General features: G+C 48.6%; 1 protein-coding gene across 1 annotated transcript in view; it reads right to left on the bottom strand.

The window, feature by feature from the left end:
* GAB3 (GRB2 associated binding protein 3) overlaps positions 1 to 25,411 on the bottom strand; it is an 81,668-nt gene that overhangs the window by 13,673 nt on the left and 42,584 nt on the right. The window contains exons 3-8 of the mRNA XM_072816424.1: positions 24,531 to 24,762; positions 24,132 to 24,403; positions 11,840 to 11,895; positions 10,957 to 11,176; positions 7,447 to 7,528; positions 6,243 to 6,345 (exon numbers count right to left, since the gene is read on the bottom strand). Of these exons, the coding sequence (XP_072672525.1) occupies positions 6,243 to 6,345; positions 7,447 to 7,528; positions 10,957 to 11,176; positions 11,840 to 11,895; positions 24,132 to 24,403; positions 24,531 to 24,762 (965 nt within the window). The remainder of the gene's footprint in view (positions 1 to 6,242; positions 6,346 to 7,446; positions 7,529 to 10,956; positions 11,177 to 11,839; positions 11,896 to 24,131; positions 24,404 to 24,530; positions 24,763 to 25,411) is intronic.

The following is a 25,411-nucleotide window of genomic DNA, read 5'->3' as shown; positions in this document are numbered from 1 at the left end:
TTCTCTAAGTTTTCATTTCTCTGGGGCAGTGATTCTCTGCTGGGGATGATTTAGCCCAATTAAAACTCGGGCAAAAGGATCCAACAGATACTCGACCAAAGAAGACACAAAAGGCAAACAAGCGGACAAAAATAAGTCTGACATCATTTGCCATTAGGGAAATAGATGTTAAAACTACAATGAGATACCACTTCCTACATGTTAGAATGTCTAAATTCAAAAAATAAACACAAAAAAAATAAAAAATAAAATAATAATAATAATAAAAAAAAACACAGAACAGCCCGGGGGGGCTCAGCGGTTTAGTGCTGCCTTCGGCCCAGGGTGTGATCCTGGAGACCCTGGATCGAGTCCCACGTCAGGCTCCTGTAATGGGACCTGCTTATCCCTCTGCCTGTGTCTCTGCCTCTCTCTCTCTCTGTCTTTCATGAATGAATAAATAAAATCTTAAAAAAAAAAAACTGCAGTACCAAGTATGCTCCAGTAGAGCCACTAAAACTCTCATAAATAGTTGTTGGGGGTACAAAATGGTGCAGCCATTATGGAAAAGGTTTTGGCAGTATCTTGTAAAGTTAAACATACAACTGACGACTCAGTTAAATGTGGCTGACAACCCAGCAATCTCACTTCCAGGTATTTACCCTAGAGGAGGACTTTTCAACAGTGGCATTATTGACTTTTGGGATCAGATAATTCTTGGTCGTGGGGAGCTGTCCTATGTACTGTAGGATGTGTAGCATCATCCTGGGGCTCTTTCTGCTCAAATGCCAGCACCACAATCCCCTGTGCCAGGTCGTGCCAAGCAAAAATGTCTCTAGACCTTGTCAAATGTCCCTTACGGGGCTAAATCATCCCCAGCAGAGAATCACTGCCCCAGACAAACGAAAACTTAGAGAATAAAAACTTATGCCCACACAAAATCTATAAAAGACCCTCAAGATCATGAACAAGACACGGCAGCCTACTTTTGCAACTTCTATTCAACGACGTATTGGAAGCTCTAGCTATATATAGCAGTTAGAAAAAATAACAGATAAGAAGGCAGCTAAATTGGGACGACTGGGTGGCTCAGCGGTTGAGCGTCTGCCTTTGGCTCAGAGCATGATCCCAGGGTCCTGGGATCGAGTCCCACATCCGGCTCCCTGCATGGACCCTGCTTCTCCCTCTGCCTGTGTCTCTGCCTCTCTGTGTGTTTCTCATGAATAAATAAATAAAATCTTTAAAATAAAAAAATAAAAAAAGAAGGCAGCCAAATTGGAAAAGAATTCTGTGCGTTGACAACATGGTCTTACATGTAGAAAACTCTAAAGACTTTATGCAAAAAATTAATAACAAACAAAAAATAAACACATTCAGCAAGGTTGCAGGATACAAAAATCACACCCAAAATTCAAGTTGCATTTCTTTACCCTAACTGAACCATCTGAGAAAAGGAAATCAAGAAAACGGTATCATTTACAATAGCATCAAAAAGATTGAAGTGTTTGGGAATAAATTTAACCAAAGGCTTGTAATGACAACTATAAAACATTGCCAAAAGAAAGCAAAGCAGATGTAAATAAATGAAAAGATGTTTCCATTTATGTTCATGGGTTGGAAGACTTCATATTGTTGAGATTACAGCATCACGCAAGGCAACCTGCAGATTCAATGCATTCCTTGTGAAAATCCCAATGGCAAAAAAAAAAAAAAAAAAATCCCAATGGCATTTTTGGCAGAAATAGAAAGATCCATCTGAAAACCCTTGGAATCTCAAAGAACCCTGGACAGCCAACTCAATCTTGAAAAAGATCAAAGTTGGAGGATTCACACTTTCTGATTTCAAAACTTACTGTAAAGCTACTGTAAATCAAAGCAGTGTGATACTGGAGCGAGGATAGACATAGAAGCCAACGGGCCCAGAAATAACTTTCACATAAACAGTCCATTGACTTTCAGTGAAGGTGCCAAGACCACTCAGTTGGGAAAAGGCAGTTTTTCCAACAAGTTATACTGGGAAAACTGGATATTCACATGCAAAAGAATGAAGTTGGATCCTAACCTTAGACCGCACATAAAAATGAACTCAGTAAGGATTAAAGACCTCAACACAAGAGCTAAAAGTATAAAACTCTTAGAAGAAAATATAAGAGAAAACTTCATGACATAGGATTTGGCAATGATTATATGACGTCAAAAGCAGAGTCAATAGAAGAAAAAAAAGAAATTCAACTTCATCAAAATGTAAACGTTCTGTACATCAAAAGGCACTACCAAGAGAGTGAAATGACGCCACAGTATGAATGAGCGCCAAAGCCGCTCTGCTGCGTGCAAGGAGGCAGACGCAAAAGGACAGGGGTCCTATGATGCCACTTCTGTGACGCACCGAGACCAGGCATATTCACAAAGCCTGAAAGTGCAGCAGAGGTCACCAGGGGCCTGGTGGAGAGGGACGAGGGAGTTCTTGTTCGCCGGGTACAGTTTCTGTTTGGGATGATGGGAAAGTTCTGGAAAGAGATAGTGGTGATGGCTGCACATCACTGGGACATAGTTTAATGCCACTGAGTTGTACAGCTGAACACGGTTAAGATGGAACATATTATGTTCCGTATATGTCACTTTAGTAAAAGACATAAAAAAAAAAATCTGCGGGGAGTGGGGGTGAATGGGTGACGGGCACTGAGGGGGGCACTTGACAGGATGAGCACTGGGTGCTATTCTGTATGTTGGCAAATTGAACACCAATAAAAAATAAATTTATTATAAAAAAATAAAATTAAGTAAATAAATAAATAATGAAAACTGTCAAAAATTAAAATAAATAAATAAATAAATAAAAACTGTCAAAAATTAAAATAAATAAATAAATAAAAACTGAAAAAAAAAATCTGGGCACCTGGGTGCCTCAGTGGGTGAAGCATCTGCCTTTGGCTCAGGTCACGACGACACAAGCACCAGGCTCCCCGCTTGGTGGGGAACCCGCTTCTCTCTCTCCTCCCTGCCTGCCACTCCCCCTGCTTCCGCGCTCTGCGTGTGTCAAATACAGAAAGAAAATCTTGAACAAATCTGTAAAAGCACATTGCTGGGCACGTGGCCGGCTCAGTCAGTAGAGCATGCGACTCCGGGTGTCAGGGTTCAAGCCCCGTGGTGGGCAGGGAGCTTCCCTAAGATGAAACAAATGAAAAGAATGTTCATAAAAATTCTATTCCTAAGTGCCAAAGAACTCGAAACGATCCAAATGTCCTTCAATGGTAAGTAGATCAACTGTGACACATCCACACGCTTGAAAGGTCCCCCCAACAGGACAGAAAGGGCTACTGACGCGACTTGGGTGAACCTCGGAGACATAATACTGGGGAAAGAAACCCGTCTCAGAAGGCGCATACTGTGTGATCCCACTGATGCGGCGTTCTCGAAAGGACAAAGCTAGACTGGTGAAGGAGACACCAGTGGCTGCTGGGGGCTAGGGCTGTGGGGCGTGTGACTACGAAGACGTAGCCCGGGGTGAGGTGGCGCTGTGCCCTGCTCGTGCTGGTGGTACGCGGACCTACATAATACGTCACCTTTCACAGAACTGCACAGCGACAGAAACTTCCACCGTAAGACCATCTAAAAACTACAAGTGTTATATATGTATAATGCCATAACCAGTCACTGTGAGATTTACGAGTCTACAATTCTCCTATAAAAGGCTTGCAGGGAACCCTGGGTGGCGCAGCGGTTTGGCGCCTGCCTTTGGCCCAGGGCGCGATCCTGGAGACCCGGGATCGGATCCCACGTTGGTCTCCCGGTGCATGGAGCCTGCTTCTCCCTCTGCCTGTGTCTCTGCCTCTCTCTCTGTCTCTCTCTCTGTGACTATCATAAATAAATAAAAATTAAAAAAAATAAAAAATAAAAGGCTTGCAAAACTATTGAGATTAAAGAATTTGAAAGTCCTGTAAAAAAAAAAAAGAGATCACAGAAGTTAGGATTTTCATTCTTTTAACTTCTCTACAATTTCACAGGATTTTCAAATTCTTTAATTTCGGGCCACCTGGGGATCCCCGGGTGGCTCAGGGGTCTGGCGCCTGCCTTCAGCCCAGGGCGTGATCCTAGGGACCCGGGATCAAGTCCCACATGGGGGTCCCTGCATGGGGCCTGCTTCCCCCTCTGCCTGTGTCTCTGCCTCTCTCTGTGTGTCTCTCATGAATAAATAAATAAAATCTTTAAAAATAATAATAAATGAATAAAAATTAAAAAAAAATTTCAGGCCACCTGGGTGGTTCAGTGGTTGTGCGTCTGCCTCTGGCTCAGGGCGTGACCCCGGGGTCCTGGGATCGAGTCCCACATCGGGCTCCCCCGCAAGGAGCCTGCTTCTCCATCCGCCTGTGTCTCTGCCTCCCTCTCTGTGTCTCTCATGAATAAATAAATAAAATCTTTTTTAAAATTCTTTAATTTCAATAGTTTCGCAAGCAAAATCAAACCCTAGAAGTCATGTGGGCTTGTTACAAGGAATGAGAGGACTAATGCAACTGGAAGCCGTCTGCAGTTATTCCAGGACTACAGTTGATGAGACGGGCCAGGCTTTAACACAGCTCCGTGGCGCTGCCCCCACAGCTCCCTGCCTTCAGCCGGTGTTCCGGGCCCTTGATCTCCCCAGTAACGCCACTAACTACAGCCACTAACGGATGATGATAAAGTGGGGCAAGGAGTCAACCCGTGACAGCGCGCTCGCAGCGCAACCCTGGTCTTTCTCATAACCTCCAATATCAGGGATGAACTGCTAGTGTCTGGAACGACTCTGCACTTGCCTCTATTTGGTTATAGATTCACTTCCTTTTTCTGTTCTCTGGAGACACAGCACAGCTGCTCAGTATCCTTTAGAAGAGTGTTTTCTTCTAGAAGTTTCCCAAAGGCCATTACTAAGTGTGAAAAACATTGGGAAGACCACAGCGGGTTTGTATGTGAGTCACTTTCCATCTGCATACAGTTAAGTGAACTTACGGTACAGTTTTTATCAGATCGAAAGGCAAAGTGAAGCACTGCCTCGCTGCTTCACGGGAGACGACCGTTTCTCGGCTTTCACCTGCCTACTGAGCTCCTGCGTACGAGGGCAGAACCGTCTTCGCAAGCACATATCGTCACAGTGCCTCGAACGTCGTTCTTCTAAGATCTCTTTTCAAAATGTCACAGGTCTGGGGATCCCCGGGTGGCTCAGTGGTTTAACAGTTGCTTTTGGCCCCAGGGTGTGATCCTGGAGTCCCGGGATCGAGTCCCGCGTCGGGCTCCCTGCGTGGAGCCTGCTTCTCCCTCTGCCTGTGTCTCTGCCCTCCCCTCCATCATGAATAAATAAATAAAATCTTTTTTAAAAATGTCATAGGTCTTGGGGATCCCTGCGGGGCTCAGCGGTTTAGCCTCTGCCTTAGGCCCAGGGCGTGATCCTGGAGACCCCGGATCGAGTCCCGCGTCGGGCTCCCTGCATGGAGCCTGCTTCTCCCTCTGCCTGGGTCTCTGACTCTCTCTGTGTGTGTCTCTCATGAATTAATAAATAAAATCTTTTTAAAAAAGTCATAGGTCAAACAGAGGTTCTCTCCGGAGCCCACACTGCTCTGCTGCAGAACAGGCACGGCTCTGGCTAACGCACCTCCTCATTCCCACAGGTGCTAACATGCCCTCTGTCATCAAAAACCCATGCTGCCAATGGAACCCGAGGTAAAGAGAACAGAAGGAGGGACAGAGGGCAGGAGGGGGACATGACTGAATTAAAGGATAACGATGTCAGGTGTCTATGGGCTCAGATCCCCGGAAAGACCCTGTGACCCGAGGCTCCCCTGCCCGGGACACTGTGCTCCCTGCCCCCGGGACTCCAAGGGATCCCTCCGTCAGAAAGGTTCTCAAGCAGTCAGGGTGGCCGAAAGGAACAGGTGCGATGGAGTCTCCACGCCTGCACTCGGCACCCGCCAAGAGCTGCGAAGTCCCTGGGAGCAAGCAGGCCATCACAGGCCTGCAGGAAAGAACCGCCGACATTCGCACCTTGCCACCACACATGCCTCAACCCCACCCTGGGGACCCTTGCATACTCGCCTCAACATGGTGCGAGGCGCTGAAAACCGCAGGAAAGAAAACCTGCCTCGAACCGCTTGGTTCCCAGTAACCGGGTACTACGTTGCAGGGAGTGTTTTAGGATTGCAGGGGGCCCTCGGCCGTGCGCGCCTCCCCTAGAACGCAGCCCTAAGAACAGGCGTCGGGGTGAAGCACACGAAGAGTGTGAAGCAGAGGATTACCATTTGGATGTAGCTCTCTTCCTCTTCTCTGGAAACAGAATCGGCAAAAAATCTTGCAGAATTAATACCGTTTCTTTCTGGAGAGAGAAATCTGGTTCGATTGCTGAGAACAAAAATATAGATGAGGTCAAGGCAATGTCTTACAGCTGCTCTGAAAGGCAGCCAGGAACTGACAGGGTCCCCATGGGCTCCCAGCCCTCCCCTTCCAGATACAATTTCCTCCTGGCCGAAGCAGTTCCCGAAGCAGTAGAGACTGCCCGGCTTCCGTCCCATCCTAGGGCGAGCGGCTCCCAATTCTCAAGGGCTACTTTTTTCCAGACCCTCCATGTGACACAGCTCACGAGCTTTCTAGAAACAGACCCAGGCATCGTATCATTTAGAAAACCCACACACACGCACACGCACACGCGCACACAAACTAAACGCTCCTGTGGGGCTCTCTCGTTTCCATCCACAGTAACCAGCAAAAGCAGCGAGGTGTGGCCATCCCGATAGGACGACAACCAGACTGCAAATCATCTTCCGCCCTACTCCGGAGTCAGAAGCACGGGCTGCATCGCTGCAGTCTGACTGCAGACAGAGCTGGAGGCCGAGCTCCGCTGTGCCGAGGGACTGTACGCCGTGGCTCGGACGGAGGCCCGGGGCGCCGTCGGGCCAGGCCCAAGGCCTGGGAATGCAGCTTCTAAACGATGAGACGGGAGGCACATTTTGGGGTTTGCCTGCCGGGGCCCGGCGCCCTGTGTCTGAGAGCTCCCCCCCGACCCCGTCCACAGAGGTGGGCTTCTGGAAGCCTGGTGGGTATTAGTGGCCCTTCCCTCTGGGCCGCAGGTGCTTCTGCTCAGGCTGGGCCCGTGGGATTCCCCGTCTGAGGAAATGTGAATCGGGGTGGCAAGAGAGCCCATCCAGTTGGTGCTGGAGCCGCGGCATGTCGATGGGCTCAGGCCGTGGGGCGCGTGTGAGCAGACGCAGGTGTGAGAGCGGCCGTTCCGGGGCTCCCAGCAGCTGCCTCCCGACGCTGGTGGCCTGGGCCACTCGTGCCCTTGCTTCCTGGGTGATCCACACACGCCTCGGGCTCCCGATCACAGACCCCATCCCTCTGACGGAAGCCCCACGAACTGGGCCCTGGCGACACTGAACCAGGGCCTCGGCCACGACCGGGACAGCCCGGGGCAGCTGAGGTTCCCCCCCCAGATCCGAGACATACCATGGTACAGTGCAGGTCCTGGTTAGAGATGCGTGTTCCCGGATGGTGGACAGGTTCCTCAGGTCCAGGGGAGGTGGCCGTGCTAGGGGACAACACACAACACCCAGTGCGGTGAGTTCTCCGGGGGTAAAGGCCGGAGGCTGACGACTAAAGTCGCGACGGCCCACGGACTCAGCACTGCACATCACACCCACGACCGAGCGGCGTGTCCCTGCCTGCCCTGCCCCGCTCACCGGTCACAGCAGCAGCTGGAGGGAAGGACGCTTCCGAGAACTCACCGAACCTCAGGCACACTTCTAGGTGCTGGCAGGCGCAGCGGGAGCCACTCGGAGCAGTCCCCGACCCCGGAACCCCAGCACCTACCTGACACCTGGCATGTCCCAAACGGACACTTCACCTTTCTCACTACAGGCAGATGGCGCAGCCTCTGGTCTGCCCTCCTCCAGTCCACTGTGTACCCGATAGTCTTTCTACCTAGAACATTCCTCCCCCCTCTGCCTGGTTAGTCGTCTTCGGATCTCAGCTCAATGTCTCCTGCACAGAAAACGTTCCTTGACGTGCAGACGAGACCAGGCCGCACGTCACAGGCTCCCGTGGGCTCCCGCCTTTACCCCTCGGAGCACCCCCCCGCAGTGTATGATGACACAGTCATCGTGACGATTGGATTTGGGTCCAGACTGGGAGGACTCCCAGACTGCTCTGGGAGGACGGAGAGTTTTTGGCTCGTCCACTGCAGGAGCCTTGGCACGTAGAGAAGCTGCTGGCATCTGACCCTTACTCTACCTCAGTGGCCCACCTTGCTGAGCCACTTGCATCTGTCCCTCTACCATGGCCCTGACCAGGTTCCTTTTGCGTCCTCCACGAACCTACACAGGGAGAGACTATAGAAGTCCCCTCCGTATCATCAGAGCCTGGGACAGTGACTCCAGCTGCTCAGTCAGCTTCCCCGGAGCCTCTGACCTGAGCAGGGGACCAAGCTGGAAGGAACAGGTGAGTCACACAGTCCCTGGGGAGAGGTCTCTCCCGGCGGCATGTCACCCCAGCATCGGCCTCACCGACCAGCCAACTCGTGGCTCCTCCACCAGCCCTCACCCCGCCAGGCCCCACGGTCCACCCCTGCAGCCACCCCGGTCAGATCCTGCCTGCCCGGCCCAGGTGTCCACCTTCACACCCTCCCGGGGATCCCCACCCCTACGCCCATCCACGCGCTCATGCCTCTGATCGCCAGGCCGCACACAGCACACTGCCTGATGTGGCAGCCACTAGAGGCACGGGGCGATTTACATGTATATTTATTAACACGAAATAAAATTTAGAAACTCATCATAGTGGGACGTCTGGGCAGCTCAGTGGTTGAGCATCTGCCTTCGGCCCAGGGTGTGATCCTGGGGTCCTGGGATCGAGTCCCACATCGGGCTCCCTGCAGGGAGCCCGCTTCTTCCTCTGCCTGGGTCTCTACCTCTCTCTCGGGTCTCTGATGAATAAATAAAATCTTAAAAAAAAATCAATTGTGGCAATGAAGGATAGAGCATGGGGAATAAAGTCAAAGAGGCCCTGACACTTGGGGACACTTGGCAGGAGGAGCACTGGGTGTTATGCTGTATGTTGGCAAATTGAACTCCAATTAAAAACAATTCAAAAAAAAGGAATCCAGTTCTTCAGTTGTGGTAGCCACACTTCGAGTGTCCAATAGCCGCGCGTCTATCGTCACAGAGTTCTGGACAGTCAACTGAGCAAAACAAAGAGCTCCGTCAGAGTTACAAGGCCCCGTGAAAGTAGGCCTGACCACGGGGAGCGCTCATGGCCCCTGGGCCTCCCAACACAGGGTTCGTTGTCTTATTCGGTACTGGCTTGATCGTTCTTCTTCCAGCTACTTTTTCCCTACCTTCCTCCTGCTCCCACCGGACACCCTGCTTCCTCATCTCCACATCCCACCCAGTGCCTAGCACAGCACCAACACTCGGCAAACGTGCTGTCAGCGTGCGTGGACTCACACCGGAGGGGGCGAGGCCAGAATGACCGGGCTGGCCCGGGGCCTCGGGTGCCCGCCTAGGGCCTGGCCACCTGACGCGGCAGGTCTTCCAAAGGGCGAACAGAGCTGGGAACCAAGCAGCTGTCACAGCCACTGTAGCAAAGACTTGCTGCTAATCACACGGGCCTGCTGGGCAGGTGGCGGGGGCAAGAGTGAGCTTAGCAGGTCACTTCGACCTGCCTTCCTTTTTTTAAAAATATTTTTATGTATTTATTCATGAGAGACAGAGGGGGGACAGAGACACAGGCAGAGGGAGAAGCGGGCCCCATGCAGGGAGCCCCATGTGGGACTCGATCCCGGGTCTGCAGGATCACGCCCTGGGCCGAAGGCAGATGCCAAACTGCTGAGCCCCATAGGGATCCTGCTTGACCTGCTTTCTTTCCCCCTGTCCCTCCTCCGTCTCTGTGTGTGCTGTTCGCAGACTGGAGAGGCCGCCTGGGAACAAGGCAGAAGCTTCGAGGAGCTCTGTGCCCACGGGATGCAGACTACACACTGCTCCCAGACACCCCTGCTGATGGGCACGTGCAGGCCGGGGTGTGAGAAGTCGCACACGACCAGGTGTGACATTCAGGAACTCGTGTCACAAGTCATTCATTCCTCACTACCTGCCAGTGAGGACATTCGAGTGTGTTTATTTTTTTATTTATTTTATGGTAGTCACAGAGAGAGAGAGAGAGAGAGAGAGAGAGGCAGAGACCCAGACAGAGGGAGAAGCAGGCTCCATGCAGGGAGCCCGACGTGGGACTCGATCCCGGGACTCCAGGGTCATGCCCTGGGCCAAAGGCAGGCGCTAAACCGCTGCGCCACCCAAGGATCCTTCGAGTGTAAAACCGAGAGATGCGGGATCCCTGGGTGGCGCAGCGGTTTAGCGCCTGCCTTTGGCCCAGGGCGCGATCCTGGAGACCCGGGATCGAGTCCCACGTCGGGCTCCCTGCATGGAGCCTGCTTCTCCCTCTGCCTGTGTCTCTGCCTCTCTCTCTCTCTCTCTCTCTCTCTCTCTCTCTCTCTGTGACTATCATAAATAAATAAAAATTAGAAAAAAAAAAACGAGAGATGCCAGGCGGCTTTCATCCCCGTCACTTATTTCTGGGCCTTTGTTAGGGAAGCAGCCAGGGAGGGGCCCTCGGGACTGGCCGTGGGGGCTACGTGTGCAGCCGCAGGGCCCTAAGTGAGGTGCCCCGTGCCCCAGGTGCGGCCTTCCCCGCCCTGCTTGCTGCCCGGGCCTCCGAGGCGCCCCGCAGTGCTCCCCTCCCGCAGACTCCACGCGAGTGCTCCCGCCCCCCCGCCCCCCCACGAGCGCTGCCCCCAGCCGGCACAGGTGCCCCGCGAGTGCTCCCCCCACAGGCGGCCCGCGAGTGTTCCCTTCCCGCCCAGCCCCCCCCCGCGAGTGCTCCCCCCCCGCTCCGCACAGGCCGGACAGGCGACTTCCCACGCCGGCCCCGCGCCCCCCCCCGCACGCCGGCCCGGTCGGGGCTTACGTCTCCTCTGGGGCTTGAGGTCCCTGTTCACCGGGGGGGGCTCCAGGTCGGCAGGCAGCTCGGGCAGGGGGCCGCACAGGCTTCCCGGGCTCATGGCCATGTAGTCGTCGCGGCTGCACGGCGCTCCGGCGACACGCGCGCCCGCCTGGGGGCCCATGGGCACGTAGCCGTCCCCGGGCCCGGCGCAGGCCGGGGGGCGCGCGGGGGACAGCCTGCGGGGCTGCGAGACAACGGCGACAGGGGGCGGGCTCAGCGGCAGGGGCGGCGGCCACCAAGTAGGCGGCAGGGACGCCGGACACGGCACCCGTGCACCTGCCGCAAGCGCTCCAGGCATAGCGCGCCCCAAGTCCCACCCCGCCCCCCAGAACTGGCAGGGCCCTTCCAGAAGGGGAGCCCCATAGTTCCCAGGCAAGTGCAAGGCCTAGGGGGCCGGCGGGGGGCCGGGGAGGGCCCTCACGGGCTCACTGCTGAGTCCCCACACACTGCAAGGGGAACAGATGGTGCTCAGGCTATTTTTGGTGAAATTCAGGCTTAAAGGGACTCAAGTGCCAAACTTACCAAATTTATTTATTTTTGGAGATTGATTTATTTATTTATTTATTTATTCATGAGACACAGAGAGAGAGAGAGACAGAGAGAGAGGCAGAGACCCAGGCAGAGAGAGTAGCAGGCTCCATGCGGGGAGCCCACTGTGGGACTCGATCCCGGGTCTCCAGGATCACGCCCTGGGCCAAAGGCAGCGCTAAACTGCTGCGCCACCCAGGCTGCCTTTTTTTTGTTGTTGTTTAAGATTTATTTATTTATTTATTTACTTATTTATTTATTCGTGAGAGACACAGAGAGAGAGGCACACACACAGGCAGAGGGAGAAGCACAAACTTACCAGATTTAAACTAAGCCGCTTGTCTCGGTGTCTTAAGGATTGGCCTTCCACATCAGCTGTAAGAAACAAGCCAGGCTGGTGAGAAATGCAAGACAGTATGGGTCGAAACCGGGTTCCAAGCCCCTGTGTACCTCCGGGCCCTACGCTCAGCTCCGGAGAGGCAGAGAAGCTAACACGCCTTCTACACGCAAGGCTGGCTACTACGTCTAGTTGGGCAGTCAGAACACATTCCCCCACGGAGGGAAATCAGGCCAGATTTGGGAGTTTCTGTAGGACGGCTTCAGTTCTCTGTGAATTAGGAGGAGATAGAGCAAAGAGTTAACAAATGCCTGTTGCATCCATTGTATGAATTTTTGGGGCATAGAGATGGTAGAGACAGAGCTGGAGGTTGGGAGAGAGAAGGTGTAAGAGAGCCCTGGTGACGAGCGGTGGATGGGACGAGCAGACACGTGCTCATGAACTGGTGACCAGGACTTTCTATAGCAATAGTCAGCCACTCGGGCACAGGCAGGGAGAGAGAGGAAAGGTGGAATAATCCAGGACTAGATTCTTATCAGACGGCTGTGACAGTGTGACGTGGACATTTAGAATGATTGTTGAACTGAAAGAAGACACGTCCAGAAGGCAGAGTGTTGAGATACATGGGCCTACACTCCAATGAGATATGATTTTTGGGAATTAGCATCTTAGAGATGGCAGTGAAAACCATAAGACTAGATGAGTCTATCTAAGTTGCAAGCGTTACTGCGTATTTGCCCCAAAGATGCAAACGTAGTGATCTGAAGGGGCACCTGCACCCCAATGTTTATAGCAGCAGTGTCCACAGTAGCCAAACTGTGGGAAGAGCCCAGATGTCCATTGACAGATGAATGGATAAAGAAGAGGTGGTCTATGTATACAATGGATACTGCTCGGCCGTCAAAAAAAAAAAAAAAAAAGAGAGAGAGAGAGAGATTTTGCCATTTGCAATGATGCGGAGGGAAGCAGAGGGCACTGTGCTGAGTGAAATAAGTCAATCAGAGAAAGACAATTATCACATGATCTCACTCATATGTGGAATTTAAGAAACAAAACAGAGGACCATAGGGGAAGAGAGGAAAAAATAAAACAGGACGAAATCAGAGAGGGAGACAAAGCCTAAGAGACTCTTCATCATAGGAAACAAACTGAAGGTCTCTGGAGGGGGGAGGGGACAGGGTCACTGGGGGATGGGCATGAAGGAGGGCACGGGATGTCACGAGCACTGGGTGTTATTAAGACTGACAAGTCACTGACCTCTACCTCTGAAACGAATAATACACTATATGTTAATTAATTGAATTTAAATTAAAAAATAAGAAAAAAAGAAATTATTGTCAGTTATTGCAAGTTCTCTATTGCTATCTACATATTTGCGTTTCTACCTCTGAAACGAATAATACACTATATGTTAATTAATTGAATTTAAATTAAAAAATAAGAAAAAAAGAAATTATTGTCAGTTATTGCAAGTTCTCTATTGCTATCTACATATTTGCGTTTCTTTTTATCATTAAAATATTTAATACTAATGCTAGCTAATGTTTAAACTTGAATTTTACCTGTGATGCTAAAAATCAAATGAAAGCATATTTAAGTGGAAACATGCTTTCTTTCCCCACTTACATTTTTACTAGAAATAATGTTTAGGGGGCACCTGGAGGCTCAGTGGGTTAAGTGTCTGCCTTCGGCTCAGGTCATGATCCTGCGGTCCTGGGGTCGAGTCCCACCTCGGGCTCCCTGCTCAGTGGGGAACCTGCTTCTCCCTCTGCCTCTGCCACTCCGCCGCGCCCACCCGCCTCCTTGGTCTCTCTCACGCACTCATGCTCCCTCTAATAAATTAATAAATAAAACCTTTTAAGAAATGTTTAGGCTTCAAGACTATCGATGAGAGCACCGGGTGCAGTATGGAAGTGTTGAATCACTACATTACACCCCAGAAACATACAGAACACTGTATGCTAACTGGAATTAAAATGAAAACTTCAAAAATATTTGTAAAAACTTTTTAAAAATATGGGGATCCCTGGGTGGCTCAGCAGTTTAGCACCTGCCTTCAGCCCAGGGTGTGATCCCGGAGTCCCAGGATCGAGTCCTGCATCGGGCTCCCTGCCTGGAGCCTGCTTCTCTCTCTGCCTGTGTCTCTGCCTCTCCCTCTCTGTGTCTCTCATGAATCAATAAATAAAATCTTTAAAAAAATTTTTTAAAAATATATACCTTTTTGTGAATTTTCTTTCTTTTTTAAAAAAAGATTTTATTTATTGATTCATAGAGACAGCGAGACGCTTAACTCCCTCCAGGCACCCCAGGAGTCAACATCTTGAAGTGAGAGAATAATTCCCAGATCAGAAAGATGTGATGGAGGTTGTGCATTAAATACAGAGCTTCCTCAAATTCCTTTATCGGTTGTGTCTTGATAAAGTCACCCTAAAGTGAAAATATTCTAAATCGGAAATGTGCTTACTCCACCTAACCTACCAGACATACCTTAGCCTAGCCTGCCCTACACGTGCTCAGTACACTAACACTCCCCTCCAGCTGGGCAAAGTCAGCTAAGACATAAGCCTATTTTGTAATAAAGTGTTGGCTACCCCGTGTAAAATGTATCGCATACCATCCTGAAAGCGAAAACCAGAGTGGTTGTTAAGTGTATTGGTTGTTTGGCCTCCTGATCGCGGGGCTGACCAGGAGCTGCCGCTCACTGCTACCGCCCAGCATCACAAGAGCGGACTGGACCACGTATCATCAGCCTGGGAAAAGATCCAGATTCAAAATTCTAAGTACAGTTTCTACCGAATGCAGATTGCTTTGCATTATCATAAAGGAAAAACATCCTAAATTGGGGGCACCTGCGTGGCTCAGCCGGTTGAGTGTCTGACTCTTGGTTTCAGCTCAGGTCTTGATCTCAGGGTCCTGGGATCGAGCCCCGCATTGGCCCCCCGCCACACACTCAGTAGGGAGTCTGCTTGTCACTCTCTCCCTCTGCCCCAGCTCTTGCTCGTGCACACACGTGCACTTTCTCTTCCTCTCTAATAAATTAATGAATCTTTAAAAAATTCCTAAATCAAACTATCATAAGTCGGGGGCCATCTGTATACACATATATGTACATATATGCATATCTCCATTTCTTTATATATTCCTCTCTAACACAAACGGTAGCATATTATACTCCCTGATCTGCGACTTCATTTTTTCATTTAATATCTTGGAGATCAGGGCAGAGAAACACAATAAAGAGTTTCTTCATTCTTTTATTCACTGGCCTTTTTATTTTATTTTTTTTAATTCTTTTTTATTCACTGGCCTTATGTTTCATTGTAATGATGATCATTATAAATGATGGGCCATCATTTGAATATTCTAATATTAAATATCAATTTTATTCATTATAAATGATGGACCATCATTTGAATATTCTAATATTAGATATCAATTTTATTCCCAACATTTTGCTTTAACACAAAGAAAAGGGGTACCTGAGTGACTCAGTCAGTTTAGCATCTGACTCCTAATTTCAACTCAGGTCATGATCTCAGGGTCCTGAGATTGAGCCCCGCATTGGGTTCCATACTCAGTGGGAAGCCTGCTTCTCTCTCTCTCCCCCTGCTTGTGTTCTCTCTCTCTCTCTCTGTCTCATATGAATAAATAAATAAATAAATAAATAAATAAATAAATCGATCTTTTTAAAAAATTTTTTGAATAAATAAATCTTTAAAAACAAAGGACAGAAATGGTTGAAAAAACAGACATGGGATCCCTGGGTGGCGCAGCGGTTTAGCGCCTGCCTTTGGCCCAGGGCGCGATCCTGGAGACCCGGGATCGAATCCCACGTCAGGCTCCCGGTGCATGGAGCCTGCTTCTCCCTCTGCCTATGTCTCTGCCTCTCTCTAGCTCTCTCTCTGTGTAACTATCGTAAATAAATAAAAAAATAAATAAATAATAAAAAAAAAACAGACATAATGAAATAAGAATTGAATGATGTACTCAGGAAAGAAAGTGAAGAGAAAGATAAAACCAGCCTCAGAAATGAAGCCTAAATTACAAGATTTCCAGGGAAAGAGAGATTCAACAGAAAATTTAATAAGTGCCATTGAAGAAATGCCAGAAAACAACTAAAAGAATAAAAAAGAAAGAAAGAGAATCACAGAAAAAATGGTTGACATAGAAGACACGCAAAGATGCAGTATACATATTTATTATTAGATTCCTCAAAGAAGGAAAACCAAACCATGGTATAGTACTAATATTTAAGAATATAATCCAAGCAAAAGTCCATAAACAAAGTACACCTGACACCACATACTGAAAGGGCCTGCCAAGTACCTGGATTACCTGGAGAGTCAACTCTATCCAAGATGCTAAATTCTATTACAATGGCTATATTGATAAAATGACAGAATGAAAATAAATAAATACTTGGAAATAGTTCAAAGCTAGAGAAAGAACAACAGAGAAAACCAAAAGACATCACAAAATAAATATAAAAGCAGAAAATCGTAGAGTGTAGAGCAAGAGTAGACTTAATTTTAAAGAAACAAAATCTTGGGCAGCCCGGGTGGCTCAGTGGCTTAGCGCCACCTTCAGTCTCGGGTGTGGTCCTGGAGATCCGGGATCAAGTCCCACGTCAGGCTCCCTGCATGGAATGGAGCCTGTTTCTCCCTGTGTCTGTGCCTCTGTGTGTGTGTGTGTGTCTCTCATGAAAAAATAATAAATAAAAATTTTTAAAAAATAAAGAAAGAAAGAAACAAAATCTTAAAAAAGAAAAAAAATCTTTGGGGCACCTCACTGGCTCAGTCGGTGGAGCATGTGACTCTTGATCTCCGGGTTTTGAGTTCAAGCCCTACATTAGGCACAGAGATCACTTAAAAATAGTCCTAAAAAATCAAAATCTTTGCTTCCTGGGAGAAAAAAAATACAAAAGGCAACCGATTAGCCAATCTAATCGATAAAGTGAGAGGGGAATAGCACAAATATAGAAAATAAGAACTGAAAAAAACAAAAAACAAAATAAGAACTGAAAAGGAGGAAATTATCATTGAGGTACTTGAAAGAAATACAAGACAATTCTGCACCAATTTCTACACAAATCTTAAAATCTAAATGAAATGCATAATTTCCTAGGAAAATAAAGCAGACCAAAAGTGACCCAAATAAGAATAGAAATCTTGTCCGTGTAAATTACCCCAGAATAAAACAGAAAAAATTCACCATGGAGCTACCTCCCCAAAGCATCACAACCACATGATTTCCACGGGGAATTTTACCAAACTTCCAAAGAACGGTGCTACACAAATTGTTCCGAAGCATAGGAAAATAAAAACGTATTTCTAATTCTTTTTATGAAGTAAGTATAACTTTGGTAGCTCAACCTAATAAAAATAAAGCAAATTAGAAAATTACAGGTTAGGTGGCCCAGCGGTTTAGTGCCGCCTTCAGCTCAGGGCGTGATCCTGGAGACCCGGGATCGAGTCCCACATCGGGCTCCCTGCATGAGGCCTGCTTCTCCCTCTGCCTGGGTCTCTGCCTCTCTCTCTCCCTGTGTCTCTCATGATTAGATAAATAAAATCTTTTTAAAAAATAAAAATAAAATTTTAAAATAGTTTTCAACAAAAAATTGAAATAGATGCAAAGAAGGGGAAGAATAATGATCCACACACAGGAAAAAAAAAAACCAGTTAATAAAAACTGTCTCTGAGAAGTTCTAGATCTTGGAATGAGCAGAAAAGACTTCAAAACTACTATTATTAATATGTCCAAAGAACCAAAAGAAAACCATGTTAAAAAAATAAGATAAAAAAAAATAAGATAGGGACACCTGGTGGCTCAAGTGGTTGAGTGTCTGACTGCCTTCAGCTCAGAGCATGACCCCGGGGTCCTGGGATCGAGTCCCACATTGGGCTCCCCGCAGGGAGCCTGCTTCTCCCTCTGCCTGTGTCTTTGCCTCTCTGTGTCTCTCATGAATAAATACATAAAATATTTTTTAAAAAATGAGTTATACAGAAGATTTGGGACAAATAGAGACTTCAAAAATTAAAAAAATTATTAGAATTCAGTACTAAGAGGTGAAAAGTGTAAACGAGAATTCAAGGGGCACCTGGGTGGTTTAGCCGGTTCATCATCTGCCTTGGGCTCAGGTCATGATCTCAGGGTCATGGGATCAAGTCCCACATTGGGCTCTCTGCTCAGCAGGGAGCCTGCTTGTCCCTCTGCCTGCATCTCTCCCTCTGTCTGTCAAATAAATACAAGTTTTTTAAAATACTTTATTTATTTATTCGAGAGAGAGAGAGAGAAAGAGAGAGGCAGAGGCACAGGCAGAGGGAGAAGCAGGATCCATGCAGGGAGCCCGATGCAGGACTCGATTCCAGGACCCCAGGATCGCGCTCTGGGCCAAAGGCCAGAGCTAAACCGCTGAGCCACCCAGGGGTCCCCTAAATACAAGTTTTTAAAAAAAGAGAGAATTCAAGAAACACACAAGACAGAGTGTGAAATATATAATACATATAACTGAGGCCCCAGAGGAAAAATAGGAACAGAGGAGAAGCAATATTTGAAGATATAGCAACTATGAATCAATAAACCTCAAAAAGAATTAAAATCATCTCAGAATGAAGTTGTGAGACACCATGAGCAATGATTAACTAGAAAAAAGCTTAATGTAGGGACGCCTGGGTAGCTCAGTGGTTGAGCGTCTGCCTTCAGCTCAGGGCGTGATTCTGGAGTTCCAGGATCGAGTCCCACATCGGGTTCCCCGCATGGAGCCTGCTTCTCCCTCTGCCTGGATCTGCCTCTCTCTCTGTGTGTCTCTCATGAATAAATAAATAGAATCTTAAAAGAAAGAAATGGAATGTATAACTTCCAAATCAGTAGAAGTGAAAACTGAAAAGAGGTGAGAAACAAAACTGAAAAGAGGTAGCAAACTGAATTCAGAAGAAAGGAAGGAATGAGATTACATGTAAGAAATTTCGTACTTACAGGAGAAACAGAAACCACAAAATAAAATGGTACAAATGAATCTAATTAATGTAGAGGAGTTAACCTTTCCAGTTAAAAGAGAAAGGCTAGCAGAATAGATGAACAAATTTTCAATAGCAATACAAAATCACTATTTTTTTTATAAGAAACATATCCTAAAATGTAGTCATGGAAAAGATGGAAGCCAAACAATGAGACGGTATGGACCATGCCAATACTAACCCACGGGATGCCGGTTGGTATGGGTTAGCAGCATTTAGTACTTCATACAGGCCTGGGTGTATTGATACCATATAAAATGGAGTTTAAGACAAAAACATTCCTAGAGTCATGACAGATTGGGAAGCTTCAATTCAGTACAAATATATAAAATCATAAGAGGTTTGTAACTAATAACATAGCTTTAAATCATACACACAAAAATTGGGCAGAATTAGAAGGGAGAAAGACTCTTCGATCACAGGGGTAGACTGGAACATAGCTCTCTCGGTGACTGGTGCAAGGAGGACACAGAAAATCAGTGCAGCCAGAGGGGGGACGAGTGACACGGCCACTGAAGCCCTTGACCTGAGCGACCTGGCGTACACTGCCTCGCTGAGCAGTCTCAGGGCACAGGCATCCTTGCCAGGGATGTCTGCAACATTCCCAGAAATACCCGTGTGTTGAGCCGCCGAAGAACTCCAATTTCTAAGGACTGAACTAGAGGATGTTCTCTAACCAAAACATATTCAACGAGAAGAAGAACCAGAAAATTCTCAGGTTTGGAAATTAAGAAATACAGGGTTGTTGGGGTTTTATAAGATTTTATTTATTTTTATTTATTTGTTTATTTATTTATTGGAATGAGAAAGAGAGAGAGATTGTGAGTGAGCACAAGCAGGGCTGTAGAGGCAGAGAGAGAAGCAGGCTCCCCACAGAGCAGGGAGCCGGATGCGGGACTCGATCCCAGGACCCCAGGATCACGACCTGAGCCCAAGGCAGACACTCAGCCATCAAGCCACCCAGGTGCCCCAGAAATGCAGTTTCAAGTAATGCACGGGGCAAAGAAGGGACCACAGTGAAAACTAGAAAATATTTTGAACTGAATGAAAATGAAAATAGGACATCTCAAAATGTGTGGGGTGCGGCTGAGACAGCGTTCACAGAAAATTTGTAGCCTTAAACACGTACGTTAGTTAAAAAAGAAAGGAGTAAATTCAACAGGCCACCCATCCATCGAAAGAAATAAATTTAAAATATGCAAATTACCTCCAAGGAAGTACAGCAAGGGAAACTTTTTCTGGAAAGAACCAGATAGTATTTTTTTTTTACAACCCCTTAAAAGTGTAAAAATCTGGGCAGCCCGGATGGCTCAGCGGTTTAGCACCGCCTTTGGCCCAGGGTGTGATCCTGGAGACCCGGGATCGAGTCCCGCGTCAGACTCCCTACATGGAGCCTGCTTCTCCCTCTGCCTGTGTCCCTGGCGCTCTCTCTCTCTCTCTCTCTCTCTCTCTGTGTGTCTCATGAATAAATAAATACTTTTTTTTAAGTGTAAAAACCATTCTTAGTTGGTGGGCTGTAAAAAAACAGGCTGTCGGTCAGATTTGGCCCAGAGGCCACAGTTTGCTGACCCAAGAAGGAAGGAAATAATAAAGATATGAGCAAAAATTAATGCAACAGAAAACAAATATACAATGGAGAAAAAAAAAACAACAAAGCTAAACCTTGTACTCTGGTTAAAAAAAAAAAAAGCAAACCAAGGAGGCCTGGCTGCTAAGTAGGTAGAGCATGTAAGTCTTCATCTCAGGGTCCTGAGTGCAAAGCCCACGTTGGGCGTAGCGCTTACTTAAAACAAAACAACTAGTAAAACTGATAAACTGCCAGCAAGATTAATAAAGAAAAACAGACGAAGTTCACATTTTTAGTATCAGGAATGAAAAGAAACTATTCTCATAGATCCTACAGATAGCAAGAGGCTATTATAATCAATTTTATGACAATAAATTCGAAAAATCAGGAGAAATAAAGAAATTGCTTGAAAAACATAAGAAATCTGAATAGTCTACCAAAGACTAAAGAAAGAAATTGATTCCGTAATTGAAACATCTTTCCACAAAGCAAACCCCATGCCCCAATGGCTTTTCTAGTAAATTCTACTAAATCAACTAAATGTTTCCAAATAATAATTTTCTAGTAAATTCTACTAAAATCAACTAAATTTTTCCAAATAATCAAAAAGAGGGCAACTTCAGCATAATCTTTTTTTTTTTTTTTAAACCAAAACCTGGGCAGCCCGGGTGGCTCAGTGGTTTAGCGCCGCCTTCAGCCCAGGGCCTGATCCTGGGGTCCCGGGATCGAGTCCCACCTCGGGCTCCCTGCATGGAGCCTGCTTCTCCCTCTGCCTGTGTCTCTGCCTCTCTCTCTCTTTCTCTTTCTGTGTGTCTCTCAAGAATAAATAAATTAAATCTTTAAAAAAACAAAACAAAAAACCTGACAGTTATCACGAGAAAAGAAAATCACAGGACAATCTCCCTCAGAAACACATATCAAAAAACAAGTTCAAAACAAAGTATGAGCAAAACAAATCTAATAGTTTATTTAAAGGATACTCTTTATGACGAAGTTGAGTTTATTTCAGGAATGCAGGGTTGGTTTGGTCTTCAAAAAAAGTCAATCAATGAACTTCCTCACATTAAGAGGATAAAAGAGAAAAATCACAGGTCATAAAATGTTTCAACAAATTCAGTGTCTAGTATGATTTTTTAAAAATAACACTCAGTAGGGCACCTGGGTGGCTCAGTGGTTGAGCGTCTGCCTTTGGTTCAGGGTGTGATCCCAGGGTCCTGGAATCGGGTCTCCTGTCAGGCTCCCTGCAGGGAGCCTGCTTTTCCCTCTGCCTAGGTCTCTGCCTCTCTGTCTCTCTCATGGATAAATAAAATCTTTTAAAAAAATAACACTCAGCAAAGTAGGGTTATCAGAGAATGTCTTTACTAAGTTGTATGAATCGTATCAACAAAAATCTGCACGTCACACTGTAATGGTGAAATGCTAGGAGCTTTGCATCTGAGACCAGGAATAAGACAAGGATCCCTGTTATGACCACTCCTATGCCACAATGTCCTGGACTTCGTAGCCCAAGCAGTGATGGGAGAAAAAGTGAAGGAGAGATACGTGTAATAAAAAATGAAATGCAACTATTATAAGCATTTGCTTGTGATATGATTGTATACAAAGAAAATGCAACTTAATATATAGTTTAGGAAAGTTTGATACGAAGTCAAAACACAAAAACTAGGGCAGCCCGGGTGGCTCAGCAGTTTAGCACCGCCTTCAGCCCAAGGCCTGATCCTGGAGCCCCGGGATCGAGTCCCGCATCGGGCTCCCTGCATGGAGCCTGCTTCTCCCTCTGCCTGGGTCTCTCTGTGTGTGTCATGAATAAATAAATAAAATCTTAAAAAAAACACAAAAACTAAACTAATTTTTATACAATAGCAAAAAAGTCACTAAAATACCAGTGCCAAGAACACTGTAAAATAAGAACTCAGTGGGAACATAATAAGAGAGATGCAAGACTTCGCTAAAAACCACAAATCAAAGAACAGGTGAGAAGACTTCAAGACCGAAGGGCCAGTAATTCCGGGTGGGTGGCACTGGTGTGGACTGGACCACAGGGCCCGGCGGGAGTGGAAGCAGAGCCGAGATGCACACTGTCCCATACATAGCATTTGGTTATGGCCAAGGGGGCTCCGGAGAGCATTGGGAATCCGGGGGCCTTTGCAGTCCAGGGTGCTGGGTCACTGGAAGGAGATCCCTGTGGACCCTAATGAACCCTGACCCCACTCCGCTGTCACAACCGTCGATTCCAGGCCGCCCTCAATGGGGAGGAGAACAACCAATCTGACATATTCCCTCTGCTTTATTGGCTCCATTTTGCTTCTGCCCATCACCGTCGTTTGGGGTCTTTGTTTCATGGCCAAAACCTCTATCTTAATGACTTTAATTCTGATGAGACTGTTGCCTTCGTGTAAAAGAACACAACGTAATTGTTTTTGGCCTGTCTTGAAATTTTAAATCTCAATTTTTGGTTCAAGTTGAGACCCTACAAAAAAGATTTTATCTTTTTACTAATCTCTACACCCAATGTGGGGTTGAAGTCACAGCCCTGAGATCAAGAGTCGCACGCTCTACCAACTGAGCCAGCCAGGTGCCCCTTCCATTTGAGACTGTAAAAAAAAAAAAATTTATTTATTTATTTGAGAGAGAGAGAGAAGGCGTGAGAGCACGAGCAAGGGGAAGGGGAAGAGGGAGAAGCAGCGGGGAGCCCGATGCAGCGGCTGCATGCAGGACCCTGAGGTCATGAGCTGTGCTGAAGGTAGATGCTTCAGTGACTGAGCCACCCAGGTGTCCCAGTTCGAGACTTTTTTTTTAAAGATGTTTTTTATTCATTTATTCATGAGAGACAGAAAGAGTGAGAGAGGCAGAGACTCAGAGGGAGAAGCAGGCTCCATGCAGGGAGCCCAATGTGGGACTTGATCCTGGGACTCCAGCATCACTTCCTGGGCCAAAGGCAGGTGCTAAAGCACTGAGCTACCCAGGGATCCCCCCAATTCAAGACTGTTGAGTCACTTTCTTATTTTACCATTTTACTGGTCTAGTCATTTCACTTCCCCAAATCTGCTCGTGTATTTTTTCACTTTGCCCTTTTTGCTCACTGTGCACACGGTGGCACCTGAAGACCCTTTGTGTTCAGCATATAGTCATGTGATCGAGGTCAGCAGAAAGAAGTCACGTGTAAAGGTCACACCACTGGGGACGTGGGGGGAGTCTTTGCCAGGGCCACTGGCAGAGTGAGAAACTCACACAATTTGAAAGGAGTCAGCGATCCTCAAACCTACAGAATCCCTTTAGGATCCCACGTTATAGGCAGCAGTGTGGGGGTGATCACATCCATTATGTTTGCCTGGACAGGGTGCTGGTGGGGGGTGGGGGGGGGAGAGAGAGCGAGCGCGGGAGAGGCAGTGGGGCAACGTCATCAGAATTAGCAGCTGTACAGGAAAAGGCAGAGAGGGCCCCGGCAGGGCGTGTCCCCCGAAGCGGCCCAGAGGTCTGGGCCAGCGTGACCTTGATGGGGACACCACTGGGCAGGGTCACTAACAGTGGCGAGGACGTGCGGGGCGGGGGGATGGCCGGCAACTGAGAGAGCTGCGGGCCACGCGACAGCCGAGCCTGGCACCGGGCTGAACGGAGGTGGCGATGCCAGCGTGTGTCCCCGGCGGGGTCCCGGGACTGCGGAGGTGGCGGCGGCGGGGACCCGCCTTACCTCTCCGGGTCCTCACGTTGTCCAGGCCGGACAGGGAGACTCTTCTGGACGCCGCCGCGCCCTCGGGCTGCGCGTCCTGGCGCCGCTCGGACAGGTGGCTCGGCTTCGGGGGGCGCGGGGGCGGCGTGCGGGGCGCGGGGTCCGGCTCCCTGGGCGCGCGGGCCGAGCCGTCGGGGCGCGGGGAGGAGCGCGGGGGGGGCGCGCAGGCCACGAACACGTCGTCGCACGACGTGGGCTCCGGGGGGCGCTCCGCGTGGGGCCAGCTGTCGCACCTGGAGGGCAGGCTGCGGGGAAGAGCACGGGACCGGCTGGGGGGCGGCGGCCGCGTCACGGCGTGGGGCCCGGTGGCAGGGAGGGCCGCGCGGCGCGCCCGCTGCCCACCCACGCGCGCTAGCGTACCTGGCGTGGCGCGGCCGTCCGCTCTCGCAGTGGGACAGGACCAGGTAATCGGGAAGGGACAGAAAGTCGGCCTCGCTCCGGCTGTCGTCGGCCGCTCCGCGGAGCTCGCCCCTCGGCAAGGAGGCGCCCAGCGCGCGGGCGGCGGGGGGGGGCGCGGGGGGCGGCGCGGGGGGGGGCCCGGCCGGCGGCTGCAGGGAGGCGGGCGGCCCAGGCCAGCGCTCCGCGGGGGCTGCTGGAGAAACCATTTCCCGGGTTGGCGGCGCGGAACGGCCATCGCGCGTCCCCGAGGCCAGAGAAGATGCGAATCACAGCTGGTGTTTGTGCGGCGGAGGAGGCCGTTTCCCCAGCCCATAAACAATGTCTGGGGAGCGAGGCCAATGTTCCAGGGGCGAAGTGTTGAATCAATTAAGAGTAAAAAAAGCCAAGCATTCTTGGCCTACAGACCCGCACTGACGGCGTCTCCGCACAGCTTCCCCATGGCCGTGGGCCGCAGCCCGCATTACTGTTTATTCACTCAACAAATAGACACACACACACACACACACACCTATTTCTATGCACACGCATGTGCATGCTGCCGCGTTTTGCACGCATGTATGGCTGCATATGGAGATTCCTACGTCTGTTCACGTCCATGCAGGACGCCGCCTATCGCACCTACCCTGCACGCCCGACTGATCTCACCCTGCAAGACACACTGTGCCCTCACTGGAGTCTACAGACAAGAGGAGACAGACAAGTAAAACATAAATAAAGAACACTGTTAACGATGTGAAAGGAAGAGGGAAGAAACATATAGGGTGTGATGGCTGCTAAAGGCGGGATTTCTCAAGGAGCAGGATGTTCTCAAACTGCCAATGGAAAGCCTGCTTGTATTTCCC

This window comes from Canis lupus, chromosome X (genome assembly GCF_048164855.1).
Source record: "Canis lupus baileyi chromosome X, mCanLup2.hap1, whole genome shotgun sequence".
Taxonomy (NCBI): Eukaryota; Metazoa; Chordata; class Mammalia; order Carnivora; family Canidae; genus Canis; species Canis lupus.
The sequence above is the reverse complement of the archived record's forward strand: the minus strand, read 5'-3'. Positions and strand labels throughout refer to the sequence as shown.